The sequence below is a fragment of the Nansenia antarctica genome (genome assembly GCF_963989245.1).
Source record: "Nansenia antarctica genome assembly, chromosome: 1".
Taxonomy (NCBI): domain Eukaryota; kingdom Metazoa; phylum Chordata; class Actinopteri; order Argentiniformes; family Microstomatidae; genus Nansenia; species Nansenia antarctica.
Window position 1 is genome coordinate 78277545 of NC_137674.1, and position 17500 is coordinate 78295044.

General features: G+C 45.7%; 1 protein-coding gene across 1 annotated transcript in view; it reads left to right on the top strand.

Moving 5' to 3' along the window:
* Window positions 1-17500, top strand: part of LOC308153227 (protein diaphanous homolog 3-like) — a gene marked incomplete at both ends in the record, with an annotated part of 304860 nt that overhangs the window by 112939 nt on the left and 174421 nt on the right. Inside the window, 3 exons of the mRNA XM_080526311.1 lie at window positions 23-127; window positions 3493-3813; window positions 5599-5759. Coding sequence (XP_080382437.1) covers window positions 23-127; window positions 3493-3813; window positions 5599-5759 — 587 coding nt within the window. The remainder of the gene's footprint in view (window positions 1-22; window positions 128-3492; window positions 3814-5598; window positions 5760-17500) is intronic.

The following is a 17500-nucleotide window of genomic DNA, read 5'->3' on the forward strand; positions in this document are numbered from 1 at the left end:
TGTGCGCACTTTCCTTTTCCAGTTTGATGAGGAGTTTGTGGGCAGACAGGAGGCGCAAGCTCAGCTATTGAAGAGTGAAGAGAAAATCAATGAGCTTCAAGCAGAACTACAGGCCTTCAGATCCCAGGTACTACACACACACACACACACACACACACACACACACACACACACTCACACACTTTGAACACTTTCCGAACACTTTCCTGCAACAGCACTGCAATTTGGAAGTAGTCTAAACTGTCTGAGCGTGCGAGCTTACAGCAGCGGGTGGGAGTGAGAGACACTTAAGAAAAGGCGCAAAACACAACGTTAAAGATGTTTTATGTTATTATAAGAAGTGTACAAATATTTTAGTTTTTGTTATGAAATTGTGGCAGGACAAATTAGACTGGTGTTAGACTGGCGGGAAACACTGTGTACCATGTCATGTTGTCTCTCCTATGCAGACTGCATGGTCATGTTGTCTCCTATGCATACTGCATTGTCATGTTGTCTCCTATGCAGACTTCATGGTCATGTTGTCTCTCCTATGCAGACTGCATGGTCATGTCTCTCCTATGCAGACTGCATGGTCATGTTGTCTCTCCTATGCAGACTGCATGGTCATGTTGTCTCTCCTATGCAGACTGCATGGTCATGTTGTCTCCTATGCAGACTGCATGGTCATGTTGTCTCCTATGCAGACTGCATGTTTTTCAGCTGGTGGCTACATGATTGTCTTTCCCCTCTAAGTCTCCAGTGTGATGTCTTATTAGACCAGTGACCACACACACACACACACACACACACACACACACACACCTTGCCCGTCTTCTTATAAGATGAACATAATATTCTTAAAGCTATTTCTTCTGTCTCGCTTACACCCCGCCACAGACCTCTTCCCCCCCCCCCCCTGAGTGTGTGAGATGGCTGGGTGAGAGGGGGAGGAAGGGGGGGGGGGGGTTCTCTGGTCATTGTTCAATTTGGGAGAGTAAACAAGGAGAGAGAGAATACTCCAATAGCACTCCCATGATTACCTTGCATCAGGCCTCAGAGAGGATACACACACACACACACACACACACACACACACACACACACACACACACACACACACACAGGCACACACATACACACTAATGTTTTTAGCTGTCATCTCTCTGACCTATTGGCACAAACCACAAATAGATGTTAGAGGGTTTTGTTGGTTGTAATGGCTAGTAAGAGGACATGCTGTGTTCCCCAGCCTACTTCCAGGCCGTGGTGCTGTGGTGAAAGAGCAGCTCTCACACGGAGGCCTTCTGTTACAGTCCACAACACTGGCTCAACACTGGCTCTCATGTTGTTGTTGGTTTCTTTGGTACATCCACTTCAGTGTGTCTGAGGACCCTGTGGAGGGTTTACCAATTTGTCTTCTTGCTTTCTTTCTTTCTCTCTATCTCTTTTCTTTTTTTCTGTTTTATCCATCGCTCTCACACTCTCTATCTCTCTCTCTCTCTCTTTCTCTCTGTTACACACACACACACACACACACACACACACACACACTTGTACATTCAAAGGGTACCTCCAGTGAGAGAAGCAGGCAGCAGCAGCAACATCTCACAGAGAGAGAGAGAGAGGGCCCAGGGATGACCTTTGTGTGGGTCTTCAATCTAAAACTGCTCCCTCGATCAATAAACCATTTTCTCTGTACCATACCATTTGTGGAGCTTTGTTGCCCTGGTTATACCATTTGATTTTTACCTTTGAGAGAATCTCATGGAGTTTGTGCTGGAAAGTTTGATCAGTAAAGATCTGGCCATCCCAACGGTGATGGCTCTGTCCTGCCGGGTGACTGAAGGTTTCTCCCCTGGTCCTTGGCACACACACACACACACACACACACACACACACACACACACACACACACACACACACACAATGAGGCAGGAAAGTAGTGTCTCCACAAGACCCCTTTAAACACAAGGGCTTTGGTCTGATTTATACATTACCTGTTTCATTATGGATTCATTTATTAATTTCATTACTCACTCTTCTGACCCATCAGGTGTGTGTGTGTGTGTGTGTGTGTGTGTGTGTGTGTGTGTGTGTGAAGGGCAACCTTTTGATGTAACATACTTGTTAGTAAGAACACTGTTATTCTGGTCCTCGTCTCAAAGGCTGTCAGTGGCATGTAAGGCTCAGCTCTTCAACAGCAGCTCTCGAATAACACTCTACTGCCGGGATCTGACGATACCCATTCAGACAGATTCAGACACGGTTTTGTCGTCACCCATACATCTCCAGCGCCGGGCCCCAAATATGGATGTCAGGAATGAGGAACGGGCGTCTTTCCCTCTTGTCGCGTGACATAATCAAGATCAGCGATCTGGCGTCTGGGACGCCCCACGACACCCCGACAAAGTCTAGGATCTCCGAATATTTGGGTATTTTCTCGCCTAGTGTGACAACTCCTACGCCGTGTTCCTTGACATTGACCCGTAGGGGGCAGAGTGCTCTCTGGTGCTCATGTGAACATGGCCAAGACAAAGAGGGGATGCTGCCGTCAGGTGCAACAGGTGGAACACCGTCACCTCAGGTTCTCTTAGAAGGATAGACGTCCCGCGCTGTCCTCGTCATCCCACCCAGGGACGGGTCCACAATCCTTTTCTTCTTTTCGGAACACAAGACCGCCAGAATCACACACAGCGCTTCTGTAGCCATGACTGACAATTTCTTGACCCTCCTCCTCCCTGACGACCTCTTAACTCGTGCACGGTCGTGAAAGGCTGCATGATGATCTCTCAGGGTCATACTTAGTGTGACATGGTGACCATCATGAAAGTCACAAATATCGAGTAGTCTGCATTTACCCTTTACCATTATCCCGGCATTAGAAAGCCGTACATTCAGACATACAGCTTAGACCCTACATTGTTGGACAAATTGAATTCAACATTGATGGTGTGGAACACATTGCATTTATTTCTCTCCCACTCTGTCCTTTTCTCTCCATCTCTCTCCCTCTTTTTCCTTTTCTCTCTATCTCTCTCCCTCTTTTTTCCCTGTTCAATCTCAGTTCAATGTTATCACGCAGCTGTGTGCTTTGGTGGCAGATTGCCTCTCATCACAGACACAGGCTATCGTCAATAGACATGATCAATGGACAGACAATGTTTGTTTTTATTTAAAACATTTAATTCGACTTTTACATGAGCTATTCATCAGCCTGCAGTTGTTTTTCAGCACCGCTGTACACAAGCAATCACTTAACAGAACAGGTCAACACAGATATCAATACTGATGGGTTTGTGATGCATATGGTGTTGTGCTGCAAGTCTTTCTTTTAAATGGTAGTGATGCTCTATTGTTTTTTCAGTAAAATGGCTGCTTTAAACTGGTAAATGTACATCTAAGAGGTGCTAGCCTGGGGAACAGATTAATCTTTTAAGGGTTAAGGATGTGATTTTGTTTAGCTGTGTTTGTGTTTATACATGTATATCCTGTTTGCTTTTTCTTCTCTAGTTTGGAGCAGTGCCGCTGGGGCTCCCCTCTGCCCACCCTTCTCAGGCCTCCCTCCCCCAGCCTCCACCCCCTCCCTCTGCACCAGGAGGCCCCCCCGGGGGTCCCCCTCTACCCCCTCCCCCACCTCCACCTCCTCTTCCCCCGGGCTGTGGCCCCCCACCCCCACCAGGAATGCCTCCGCCCTTCGGGGCCCCCCCGCCACCTCCTCTGGGGTTCGGGGGGGCTCTGGCCTCCCCCCCTCGCCATGTGCTGCCTTTCGGCCTCCGGCCCAAGAAGGAGTTCAAGCCTGAGACCTCCATGAAGCGCTTCAACTGGTCCAAGGTAAGACCGCCACCGCGCCACCTGACCCACAACCACGGTAGCATTGCATTGCCACATTAGCCTGAGACCATCTAGGGCAGTGGTGCTCAACCTGTTTCTCTGGGGGTGGTGAAGGGACTCTCGCACTACAGCCAGGCAGGCAGGCGCCGTCTCCATTCTACAGTACGTTTAGTTATTATATTGAAACGTTTTTTTACACAGCGGATGCCTCGTGTTCCATACGGCTGAGCGTAACTTTGTTTTTGACATTGTACAGCAACACCAGATGTTTCTGAAAGCTCGTGGAGAACAACTTTCTGCCTGTTGTTGCCAACAGTCATTAAAAAGCAGCTTCTGCAACTCTGTACGATGTGGACGAGCCTCAGATGCTATTGTCAAACGGCCATACGTTCTGCTCCAACAGATGCTGCCGTACCTCTCGGGAGTGATATTAGTTTACTCTATTACAATTAATATTTAATGTCATTTTATTTATCCACGTCCGTCCAGCTGTTTAGCAGGCTGGACCATATGCTGGTATGTGGCGGTGTGATCATCTGGTAGCAGGACACGAGGAGACCCTGGTGTCGTTCCACAGATGTACGAGACGCGACACCACTTCCATATTCATGAATAGATCCCAAAAGTTGTCTTACTAATAGGACTTCAAAGTTAGGGCCCCTTTGAGGCCTCTTGTGTTATTTAGTAAAGTTCCCGCTCTTATTTAGAGTTTAATGAAGCTACCAGGAGGAATAGATTCTGCAATTACTGTTGTGATCAGTGCACTCGACCACATCTGTTACACCACACACACACACACACACACACACACACACACACACACACACACACACACACACACACACACACACACACACACACACACACACACACTCTGTTTCTTACAGTGTGTTTCTGTTGTATTCCAGCTACTGTTGGAGTCTCTGGAAGGCTGAGATTGATGGCTTAGTGCTCAGTGTTTACAGTGTACAGGGACATTTACATCTACATTTTTGGCATTTAGCAGACGCCTTTATCCAAAGCGACTTACAACAAATAGATTTGTTTAAACTAAGTGAATCCTCTGTCCATCAGTGAGGTTGGCAGTAGCACCAGCCTCTTCCTGACAAGAGCCAGCTACGGTAAGCTGGGAGGCAGAGCTACTGTAGCATACTGTCATAAGTGACACGGTCTGGTGATTTGGGACGCTGGGACGCTACTCTGCAATTCTCAATCCTCGCAAATCACACAAATTAGTTTTCAGTTTTTTTGCACATTACGAAAGTTGAGCCCACTCAATATAACAAACAACAGTTTTATTGTTTTATACTAAATACTCATCATTTGTTAGCAAACTAGTGTTGTGGGTTTGGGCTCATATTTCTGGTGGTTTCGGGGGCGTAGATTAGTCATTCTTTGGACCAAGAAACCAATCAAAGTGACGAAGGGGCGGGATAAACTAAAATGTCACCACGAGATGGGGGCTTCTTCAATTACCGTATCTCCCTTTTTATCTAGAATCTCTCTCTTTCTCTCTCCTTGTGTGTGGGTGTGGTGTGATGCTTGGGTAAATTGAAACAGTTGTGTGTGAATAGCTGTTGTGTGAGTTGTGCAGTCCATGATGAGTGTGGGCTGGTAAAACTGAATAATTTGATGCACATGAAGAGCAGCTGTATGTTCAGGATGTTTTTTTTTATCATAGTATGTTTATGTAAATTGTTGACGTGTGTGTGTGTGTGTGTGTGTGTGTGTGTGTGTGTGTGTGTGTATGCGTGTGTGTGTGTATGTGTGTGTGTACGCGTGCAGATCCGCCCCCAGGAAATGTCAGAGAATTGTTTCTGGGTGGTGGCAGACGAGGATCGCTATGACAACCCTGACCTCCTCAGCAGACTGGCACACACCTTTGGCTCCCACAGACCAGGTCAGAACACTTCCTCTCTCTCGCCCCCCTCATTAACTCCTGTTCTGTTCCATGCTGGTCCATGTGAAAACACTGTCTAGGGTTGTTGTGTGCGAGTGTGTGAGTGTGTGAGTGTGTGAGTGTGTGTGTGTGTGTGTGTGTGTGTGTGTGTGTGTGTGTGTGTGTGTGTGTGTGTGTGTGTGTGTGTCTCTGTCTGTGTATCTCTGTCTCTGTGTGTGTGTGTGTGTAGCTCATTTAGTAGCTCATTTACCCATAAAGCCCCTCTGCGTGGCAGCCTGTTCCGTATCTCCTCTGCACTGCGACGGCTCGTGTCCACGGCTGTCTTGGTCCAATTTCCCTCTCGCTGGCTGGAACGCTGCAGACCGCTCTTCTCATTACAGCTTCAGTAATTAAGCAGCGCTGCACAATGAAAAGTGTGTGCATTCATGTCGATGGTGCATTAGGCGTTATCTTCAGCCCTGGTACTAGAGACAGATATGGCGTGTGTGCGTGCGTGCGTCCGTGTGTGTGTTTCCATCAGCCTCCAGCCCTCTATTAACAGTTTAGTTTCCTGTTTAGTCACCTTCATTAAGCGCATTGGAATCTGCATGAAAGCAGAGAACAGTCATTTGTTATGGTTCAATTTGGTCTAATCTCTGATGCTATTTTATGCTGGAGGCCAAAACAGAGGCTTATCATTAGGCCCGATAGTGATTCTCTCTCTCTCTCTCTCTCTCTCTCTCTCTCTCTCTCTCTCTCTCTCTCTCTCTCTCTCTCTCTCTCTCCTGCCTCACCTCCTCTGGTGATTTGAATATCACTGCTCCTGTTCTCGTATCATTTAACACTGACTCCCCCATCCATATGATCCTCAGACCAGACCAGTGCATTTGATTTTCATTCTTTTTCACCCAACGACATCTTAAGTCCTTCCTCTCTCCCATCTCCCCGATGTGTTTGATGAAGAGGCGAGGCCGGAGGAGGCAAGGAAGCAAGGAAAGACGGTTGAGATGAGGACGTTGACTCCTATCACGCCGTGGTCTCTCCTTACATGTTGTGTTTGTGGTTGTTTGTAGGATTGTTTGTAGGATTGGTTGTCGGGTTGTTTGGTTGTAGGGTTGGTTGGTTTGTTGTAGGTTACTTTGGTTGTTTGTAGAGTTGGTTGTAGAGTTGGTTGTAGGTTTGGTTGGTTTGTTGTAGGTGACTTTGGTTGTTTGCAGAGTTTGTTGTAGGGTTGGTTGGTTGTAGGGTTGGTTGGTTTGTTGTAGGTTACTTTGGTTGTTTGTAGAGTTGGTTTTAGGGTTGGTTGGTTTGTTGTAGGTTACTTTGGTTGGTTGTAGGGTTGGTTGGTTGCATGAATGCAGAGGTACTTGCTCTCACCTGTACCAGATAAATAAATGATGAATGAGTGAAGAGCTATCACAGCTCCAGTGATGAAGTTAAACACCCAGAGACGGAGCTTAGCTTTACGCCATTTTTTTGAATTATTCATCCTACGCATTATCTACCTTGTGACAACGCTACGCGGTGCGGGGCGCAGAGAGGCCCCTGGAACACGCCGGGTGCCATGTTCCGTGGCGACGCGCTGCTGAATTATGGAGGCGGTTTAAAACGGCCCAGGTACACAGACGACCAGGCAGGTGGCGGAACGAGCGTCTGAGATGCAGTCTCTCTCCTGAGGCCAGGTCACTTTGTTCTAACCACACCAACACAACAGCGTCTGGGTTACACTGGGTCAATACTGTTTCAGCGACGCTCGACTTATCAACATGGGGATTTGTTAAACCACAGAAGTACACAGTGTCTCTGAGGAGACTCTACAGGTGTACTCGGCTCACGTCACTGTAGGACGGTCATTTTGGCTGTTTAAAAGAAAGACGTATACGTATATGTATGTATATGTGTACGTTTATGTTTTACCTGACTAGTTCAGTGATGTTCTTGTGTACTGTATGTCCTAGAGGTGGCTAATGAGATGATTATTAGGACAGGAGACACACACACAGACAGACACACACACACACACACACACACACACACAAACAGACACACACACACACAAACACAAACACTGACACACAACACACACACACACACACACACACAAACATAGACACACATACACACACACACACACACACACACACACACACACACACACACTCACACTCACACAGACACATAACATTCCCCCTCCCCTGAACAACACAACACGTCAGATTAGCTTTGTCCTACTTAAGAGCAGCAGCATCTGGATCAACATCAAACTTTAAACTCCGACAATCTCTCCACTTCTCCGTTTTCCACCATCAAATATTCATCACAGTCTCGGAGAGCTCCCTCGCCCTTCCCTGATGATCAGAATGTTTGTCTTCTGAGAGGGAGAAAGAGTTCACCAGCGCGTGAGTTTATATCAAAGAAGGAGAGGGAGCTGCTTTTGAAACTTCTCAACATGGTGGTTTATTAGCATTTTATTGTCATGTCTTTTATGTTGTCGACTGTCGAGAGATACAGGTGCTGTGAGATACAGTGTACATCTCTACTTCTAAAATCTATTATTTATCAAGTGCAATAATGATACAAAAGCAACACAATGTCTCTACACACCTTGATGGTACACACGCCTCCATCAGAAACCTGGACCAAACAATGTCACTCAATGGAACCTCCTTGATTAAGAGTCGTAACTTGACTTTGCAACCCTCTCCTCCCCCCTCCACAGGCTTATTCTATTAATGTATTTATTTATTCTGCCATTCAAAGGATGATGTGTTTGTTCTGCCACAGGTGGGAGGGTCAATTCCATTTTCTGCTCATCAGTTCTGAAGGGAACAAATTGAAATTAATGGCTATTTGACACTGTGAGACAGGTTAAATAATTATAATTACGTGTGTGTGTGTGTGTACTAATTTGAAGTGATTTCCTCCACTCCTTCTTCTCGTCTCTATTCATTAACCCCTGGTCTCCTCGGACACAAAGGCCTCATAAACTGTCCCTCTGATGAATTAACATTAATAAAGACTCTCAATTAACAGGACAAAACTCTGAGAGAGGTGTGTGTGTGTGTGTGTGTGTGTGTGTGTGTGTGTGTGTGTGTGTGTGTGTGTTGTCCCTGAGGTGATGCTTGGCCTGTGTTTAAGGCTGTCCTTTTAATCAGGTTTAATAAAGCAATCACTGGTGTGTAACAGGTGGAGGGAAAACACTTGAATTCTAGATTTTAGACACTGTGATAGAGGTCGTTTTCAGATAGATCAGCTTGAAGTGCGTGTGTGTATGTGTGTATGTGTGTATGTGTGTATGTGTGTATGTGTGTGTGTGTGTGTGTGTGTGTGTGTCGGTCAGGATTGAGTTGAGCGATCCAGGTGTTTCAGCCTGAGGGAGTCAACAGCATCTGGGGTCCAAAGCTGTTCCCCTCCCCTCCCTGCGGGAGCTACGTGTCAGTGGGGAGTGTTGTATGTATGTATCTATGTATGTGTGTGTGTATGTGTGTGTGGCTGCATGCATTTCAGTTTCAAGTGTTATTGTTATGTCACATTACACAAATGTAAGAGAGTAACATTCTTAGGCTTTGGTTCCTTGACATTGCAGCACAAAGAAAATTCAATAAAGTGACGATAATTATGAGACATAAGTGTGGCAATTGGACAAATGACAAGTTGTGGGAGACAAATAAGACAGGACACAATTTAGCATAATAGTCATTTGTCTTCAGTAGGCTTGTTTATAAGCCTGATCTCCTGGGGGAAGTAGCTGTTGGTTAGCCTCTGAGTTTTGGCCCTGAGGCTCCGGAAGAGGCTTTGTCTTTTGGACAAAAACACTGTGGTTGGGGTGGCTGGGATCTTTGATGATCCTGCGAGCTTTGCTGACACCGTTTGTAACATGTATATATGTCCTGGATGGAGGGAAGCTCACATCCACTGATGCCCTCTGAGGTTGAGGGCAGTGCAGTTGCCGTGCCAGGCAGTGATGCACCCAATCATAACCCTCTCAGTTGTGCCTCTGTAGAAGGCTCACAGGATCTTGGACCGTGTGTGTGTGTGTGTGTGTGTGTGTGTGTGTGTGTGTGTGGCTGTAGGTATGTGTGTGTGGCTGCACCTCTCTGTGTTTGTGTGTATGTGTGTTAGGGCTGCACGATTTGGGGGAAATATCTAATTGCGATTTTTCGGACAGATATTGCGATTGCGATTCATTTTGTTTAAAGCGACCCAATGGAAGTTGTTGTTCCTCTCAACAAGTCTTTCAAGACACAACACAGCAGCCATCATCAAGAAGGCACAACAGCGGCTCTACTTCCTGAGAGTCCTCAGGAAATACCACCTCGGACAGGAGCTGCTTGTGACCTTCTACCGCTGCACAGTGGAGAGCATCCTCACCTACTGCATCTGCGTGTGGTTCTCCAGCTGCACAGCCGCAGAGAGGAAAGCGCTACAGAGAGTCGTGAGATCGGCCCAGAAGATCATCGGCGCCCCCCTCCCCTCTCTGGAAGAGCTGTACAACACACGCTTCCTCAGGAAGGCCTCCAAGATCTCCAGAGACCCATCCCACCCTGGGAACAAACACTTTGTTCGGCTGCCCTCGGGCAGGCGGTTCAGGACCATGTCCGCAAGGACAAATAGACTTAAGCTCAGTTTCTACCCTAGGGCCATTCAGGCCCTGAACTCAGCAAAGACCTAGGTTCCTAGGCCCTGGACAATCTAGACAATTTGATGGCAGCTACTAGATTGTAATCAAGTGCAATACTGAAACACAACTGTGAACATTTCAAACCTGCAAACTGCGACACTTTAAATCATCGTTTCTCAACGGGGGCGTTCAGACAACATCGGGGGGCGCTGGAACAGATCTTTTTAAAAGGGGGGCGTTGAGGTGTTCTTGGGGGGCGTTCGCGCATTAAGTATTTTTCTCATGAAAAACAGCTGTGTTATTACGGGCACATTCGTAAATGCACGATAGCTGAATGTCGATACACGATGAACGGTCAGTTCGCTCGGACAAACCGTGTTTCGGTCGACTGTTCGACCCTGCTGGCTGCCTGTCCCGCCCTAATGCGAGCCACGGCCGCTGCTATTGGTTGATAGAACGACATGTAGAAATGTGATTGGCTGAGCGGGAAGCCTTTTCTAAAAAGCTGCTAGTTTGGTTGCAGTGCGCCGTAGAGCCCTACACGTGCCCATCTCTGAGCGCTCTGAACTTGGCCGGGCTCTGTGATGCAGACACACGTAGCGCAGCGCCCCCAAAAATAAAAGTGAGAGTGTCATCAAGAAGATGAAGCTAAAAACTCAGCTAGCAAAGGCAGAGCTTTTGATAGTTTCCAATGTGTCTGGGTAAGCTGCATTGTAGAAGAATCTTGACAGTTCATGTACAGTGCAGAAATTGCAATACTATGCTACGATAGAAAGAACCCCGGTTCATCCCATCTGTAACATCATGTTGACCAATGCCCAACTTCTATGAGTGTTTTCCTTGTAGGCTATGCTTGAGTGACATATGTTTCAGTTTGTGGGCTCATTGTAATTGTTGCGTTCGCTTCGTTCGCTTCCTTTCAATTAGGGGTGTAACGGATGTGTACCGCGGATCAATAGCAAAATGTTACCAAGTAATAATATTACTTTGTAGGAGTGACGGCAATAACAGGACGATGTACTGTAGTCGTTTTGCCCGTAGAAAAACAATCATGTGCGCTTTATTCTCACTCTCTGCATGCGTACTGACAACAACACTCCCCTCCGGCCCACTTATAACACGTCATATCACCCGCTAAGCAGCCTGGGTGATTGAGTAAACACGCTACCTGGCTGTGCCGGCTACTTCAGTTCCTAGCGAGAGGGTGTTCTCCACAGCAGGAGACATAGTGACTGCAAATAGGTCTGCCCTCTCCCCAGACAATGTGGACATCCTCATCTTTTTGAAAATAAATATGAAGAAGTTATAAGCTTGAGGCTGCTTTGCTTTATTAACTTTTTTTTCTTACCATGTTTAAAGGATTTCACTTTATTATTTAGGTAAAGTTAGGTTTCACTTGGCAACCAGATTGTGTAACCATCCAGTGACCAGTGATGTTATATATATGTTGTTATATATATATATATATATATATATATATATATATATATCAGTTTTGACATCTCTAATGTTGTTTTTTGTTTCACACATTAAAAGTGGTGTTTTTACAGAATTCAAGGAAAAGGTTGTTTTTATTTAAAAAAAAAAAGTTTTGTGTTGATCCGAAAAATTATCCGATCCGTGACTCAAAAACCGTGACACGATCCGATCCGTGAGTTAGGTGATCCGTTACACCCCTACTTTCAATACAGCTTATTTAATTTAGTTAAAATGAGTGCTAATATACCACCATACCAGAACATCACAGCAGGAACAACCTATCTCAAAAAAGCGATCGTAATAAACCAGTCCTGAAAGTTCTCTGTCGCTTACCAATAATCGAACCTAGAGAAATCAGCTACGAATGTCCCCTCCCCTCGCAGGTTCATCACAGTATATTACATAAATGTATTACTGTTAAATGTTGTTGTGGATGTTATCCCTAGTGCCATTCTGAGGTTAGCATTGCAATGTGTTTGCAAACTAAAATACGATCGCTTTTTTGTGATATGTTGCTCCTCTTGTGATGTCCTGGAAACGAACTGCAGCTGCAGCGTCTTTTGTATTGATCAGCTGTTATCAGTGTTATTACGGGTACGTTCGTAAATGCACAAATGGTCAGTTCGCTCGGACAAAACCGTGTTTTCAGTCAGAGTGCCCATCTCTGAGCGCTCCCAGAGCGCAGAGCTCTGAACTTTGGAACTTTGTTATGTTTTGATAATGTTTTGATATGAGAAATTCGAAGTGGTCAGTTTATGAAAATAATACCATAGAATACTAAATAAAATATTTAAATAATAGCCCCCTAGCGTTTGCCGCCATATTGTGACACCCCCCCCCCCCCCCCCAAAGTCCAATCAAAAATGAATAAATATTAGCATCATAAAACAGCAATTTGGAGAAATGCAACACCAGCACACTTAAAAAAAACGAACAATGTTAGTTGTAATGTACAGTTCTGCAGCCTACTGTTTGTTCTGCATCGGACATGTGTGAAATTGCTGCTGTTCCGTAGCAGTCTGTTTGTATTCTCTGATGTTGTCTGAGTTTGTTTAACACTCAGAAACAGCATTTTTATTCACATTCACATGGCTTTTCTGCTCTCTGGTAAACTAATGATAATGATATTCCAACTGCCCAGTTAAATCCAATCTATTATTTGGCATTCAGTGACATGCTTTTTAAATTATATAACACAGAATATTAGTCAACATTAATATTTAGGGAAGAAAATAAGCCTACTTTTTTTGATGGGGGGGCGGTAAGAGGCCTGGATAATGGACAGGGGGGCGCTGGCCCAAAAAAGGTTGAGAACCACTGCTTTAAATGAATGTGCAATAATACTATGTGCAATATGACAACCCTCATGTACATAAGGTTCAGAGATAGGAAATGTTAGGATATTTATAGCATAGCATAGAGTACAGCACAGTGTTTTATTTGTATAGTATAGTATAGTGGATAGTGGATATAGCCTTTATTTTATGTAAACCAGCTCTTTTCCCTTCTTGTTTTTAGTATTTTTTTCCTAGCACCAGGGGAGCCCCCGCTCCCAAATTTCGTTGTATGGTACCTGTACTATATTAATGACAATAAAGACCATTCATTCATTCATTCATTCAACTTTCAAGTCATTGACTACGTTTACATGCACACCATATTCCGATTAAGGTAAATATTCTGGATAATGCAGCTGATGCGTTGTATAAAAACAGCTGATGCATAATAAACGTCATGATAATTTTTGAAGTGTCTCTTGCTAAGATTCGAAGACGATAAATAATATAACAGCACTGGTCAAGTGTAATGTGGCTTGCTATGCTGTCCCTAACAAAACACAGGATTCCCTGCAAATCGAGCATGCGCAGACATAACTGAATATTCCAAAAAGGGTAATTTTCCGATTAAGGTGTATACATTTCACAATATGCACATGTTTCCTAATCGTTATGGAACGAGAAGCTTTGGTGTATCGGTGGATATCTGCACAGCTAGCGGGGTGGTTAGGCACGACGCGAAGCGCAGTATGGAATACTCTGTAATACAATACAGGAATATGGTGTGCATTTAAACTAGTGTTGTTCCGATACCTTTTTTGATCCCGATACCGATACCTGACCGTGCAGTACTTGCCGATACCGAGTACCGATCCGATACCACGGCGTTTGAAAAAACAAAACAAAAAACATGTTTTTTGAGCCGCATACTCACCTCGATGTAAAATTATTGCTAACACTTAGTCTGGCACTGCTCAAAACCTGAAGATATTCCAGTTAAGCAGCATACTCTCAATTGCTTCTGCAATTGCTTCACCAGTGTGGGACCCCTTGAACTCGTTTGCATGCAGCACAACGCTTTCCCGGTTGTATGATTCGGAGTCCACCCAGTGAGCAGTTAAACTAAGCAGGGACAGTGGGGAGACGTCGCTGGTCCAAATATCCGTAGTGAAGCTGATTGAAGGTTGGCACCTTTCCTAGCTTATCTGAAACATGCTCAGTCACCTTCTTATTGAGGGCAGGGACGGCCGTCTCCGTGATGTATTTGCGACCTGGTATTTTGTATTTAGGTACAGCGTGAGCCATAAAAAGGCGGAATCCCACATTGTCAACAAAGGAGAGGGGCAGGTCACAGAGCACAATCATTTCAGACATTTTCTCAGTCATCTTTCTTGCCATTTCACTCGTCGCATCCCACTGGTCCTTTTTATGGAATGAGCTACTCAGCGTTTGTTGTTTTGGTCCATCCGTTCTCTTGCTCGCTGTCGCAGCTGCAGTAGATGACAGAAACTCTTTGTGCTCTTTAATATGTTTTGCCTTTAAATGCTTAATTAAGTTGCTAGTATTGAAACTGGCAGCTTTAGTGCCACCCCTCGACACATTGAGACGTTGTACACACCGGACTATCCACCTTGAAATATCTCCATGCTTGTTTGTTTTTCTGCGATAGTGAAAAGCTGCCACGCCATTGGTTGAGAGCAGCTGCTCTGGGCCAATAGCGTTCCAGCAGAGGAGCATGCCTGGGCATGTCTGTGTTAGGAAGGCTGTGTCAGACAAGCTGAGAAAAACGCAACGTGCTGCGTTTGAACAAGAGTTTGGTATCGGGTGTTATTATTTGTTAGTACTCGCCGATACCGATACCAGCATTTTTGTGCGTATCGGTGGCCATGCCGATACTAGTATCGGTATCGGAACAACACTAATTTAAACGTAGTAATTCACACATTCACGCCTTCGTAAACCCTTTTCATACGGCGTAACAGCTGCAAACGACTCTAAAACACTCGTTTGCTTGACGTTAGACTGGGCTACGGGACTTTAACTTAACTCTCCGTTTCTGACCGTACATAGAGCTGCCTGTGGTGCTTTTTTTTTCCATGTGCTGATTCACTGTTTCACGTGCAGTGTTGGTGTTGGGCGTATAGTTACCGTTGGCCACTTCTGATTGGTGAACAATGGCTGGTACATGTGGAGCACAGAACTTCTGATTGGTGTGAATGACTGACACACAAGAAAAAACATTGAATCCGACGTGCTGTATAATGTATCCCAAATTGCAGGCTTTTCGATTTGCTAATCGCATCATGTCAAATCGCGATTTCGATTTAAAATCGATTAAACGTGCAGCCCTAGTGTGTGTGTGTGTGTGTGTGTGTGTGTGTGTGTGTGTGTGGAGGGGGGGTTGTTGCAGGTGTGTGTGGGTATGTGTGTGTGTGGCTGTAGGTAGGTGTGTGTGTGTGTGTGTGTGTGTGTGTGTGGCTGCAGGTGTGTGTGTTTCACAGGTGGAGGACTAGATTGCCTTACAGCTGGCTGGATAGATCTCAGTCTCTCCAGATTGTGCGATACCCTTCCTGGGTACAGTAGATGGCTGATAACAGCGTCCTGGCTAGATGGCTGGTTCCATAACACCATCAATCTCTACATATGTCTCACATGGTCAGATACAATCTTGACTGACTATCGTTTCCACTGCTGGTGATACGAAAATGTAGTTGGCTGTAGAGATTGTATGCTTCACTATGTAGAGGGAAATGTACAGCTGATTTTGGAGTTGATAGATGTTTTTAAAAATAAAATTGTTGCCATTTTTAGCAGACACTTTTAATCCAAAGTAATGTGCAATTACAGATTACAGGGACATTCCCCCTGGAGTAACTGAGGGCTAAGTGCCTTACTCAAAGGCACACTAGTGGTTTCAGGTGGGATTTGAACTCACAACCTTCCGAGCACTAGTCCAACCCCACAAGTCCAACTCACTATCCACTAGACCACCACTACCCCTCGAGATAGATAGATTAGATAGAGAGAGAGAGAGAGAGAGCGAGCGAGAGATAGATGGACAAGACAGATGGGAGCATTGATCCTCGGGGGTTGAGATCACATGCGCCCCCGCCCCCCCCCAGATTGGATGTGTCCAACATCAGTTAGCCCTCCCCTGCTCCCTCCCCATCGCCTCTTCCCCTTGGTTCACACTGTCTGAACAATTCGATATCTTGGTGATTTGTAGGATTTAGCACGCTGTCCAGACCACTGATCATAGTTATTCTAAGTGTGTTGGTGTGTGTTCATGCGTGTGTTGGCGTGGTGTTCATGTGCAGAGTGCTATTGAAGGCCACTGGAGTGTGCAAAGTCTCCTCTCTGACACTGTAATAGAGGTACACACACACACACACACACACGCCTCCTCCTTCCTCCTCCCCCACCCTCCTCCTCCTCTGTCTCTGAGTGGTTAATGAAGCCCAACTCTTCTCCCCTCTTCCATCTCTGACATCATGGCCATCTATCATCCTGTTAGCCGGCTACTGTAGCACACTCCTCTCCTCTCAGGGATCCGCCTGTCCACTATCATCCAGCTGATGATGCATGTCATCTCACTAGACTCGCGCTGCTGGGAATCTACACACCGACCGCAGTCCCGCTAATGAAGTTTGGAGTGGGTGGCGGAGGAAGGAGGAGAGCACAACTCTCAAGGACCCTTGTATTTTTGCGTAGGCTTCGACAAACACGCTTGCACACCGCAAGTATCCCCTCGCAAGCCTACTGGAATATCCACTTCATACTGTATGATGCATACTGTATGATTATGCCAGACAATCATCTCTGTCCGTCTCTGTCCGTCTCCCTCTCCCTCTCTATCAAAACACACACATACACCCCCCCCCCCCCACACACACACACACAAACACACACACACACACACACACACACACAAACACTTGCTCCCAGCCTAATGAGCTGACAGGAAATGGGTGCTGTTATTGATCCTCTGAGATGACCATCACTTAGCACCTCCCCCCAGGGGGGCCAGGGGACCAATCACACAGGCTAAAACTCTGCCATCACTGAGGTTGATCCAGCACCGACCAGGAGCAGAGACATGCAGTCTTGTGGTCATTGGTGACAGGTGACGTCAGAGAAGCCTTTATTTCAGATGGGCCTGGGTCAGTGTGTTTTGGGCAGCTTTCCCTGAAAAAGGGAAAAAGGGACAAAATAGACATACCGTAGGTGTAAGCTGGCCTAAAGTGTTGATACTAAATTACTTTAGAAAACCTCAATCAGCTCCTTACCTTACCAGAGTTGAAACTGTTGAATAAGGCTATTTCACATCACTGCTGGCATAGAGATACATTAGGTGTGTGTGTGTGCCTGTGCACACACCTCTCTCCCGATGTTATTTTTCGGAGAACCCAGTCTCCCCAGACGTTTATCTCT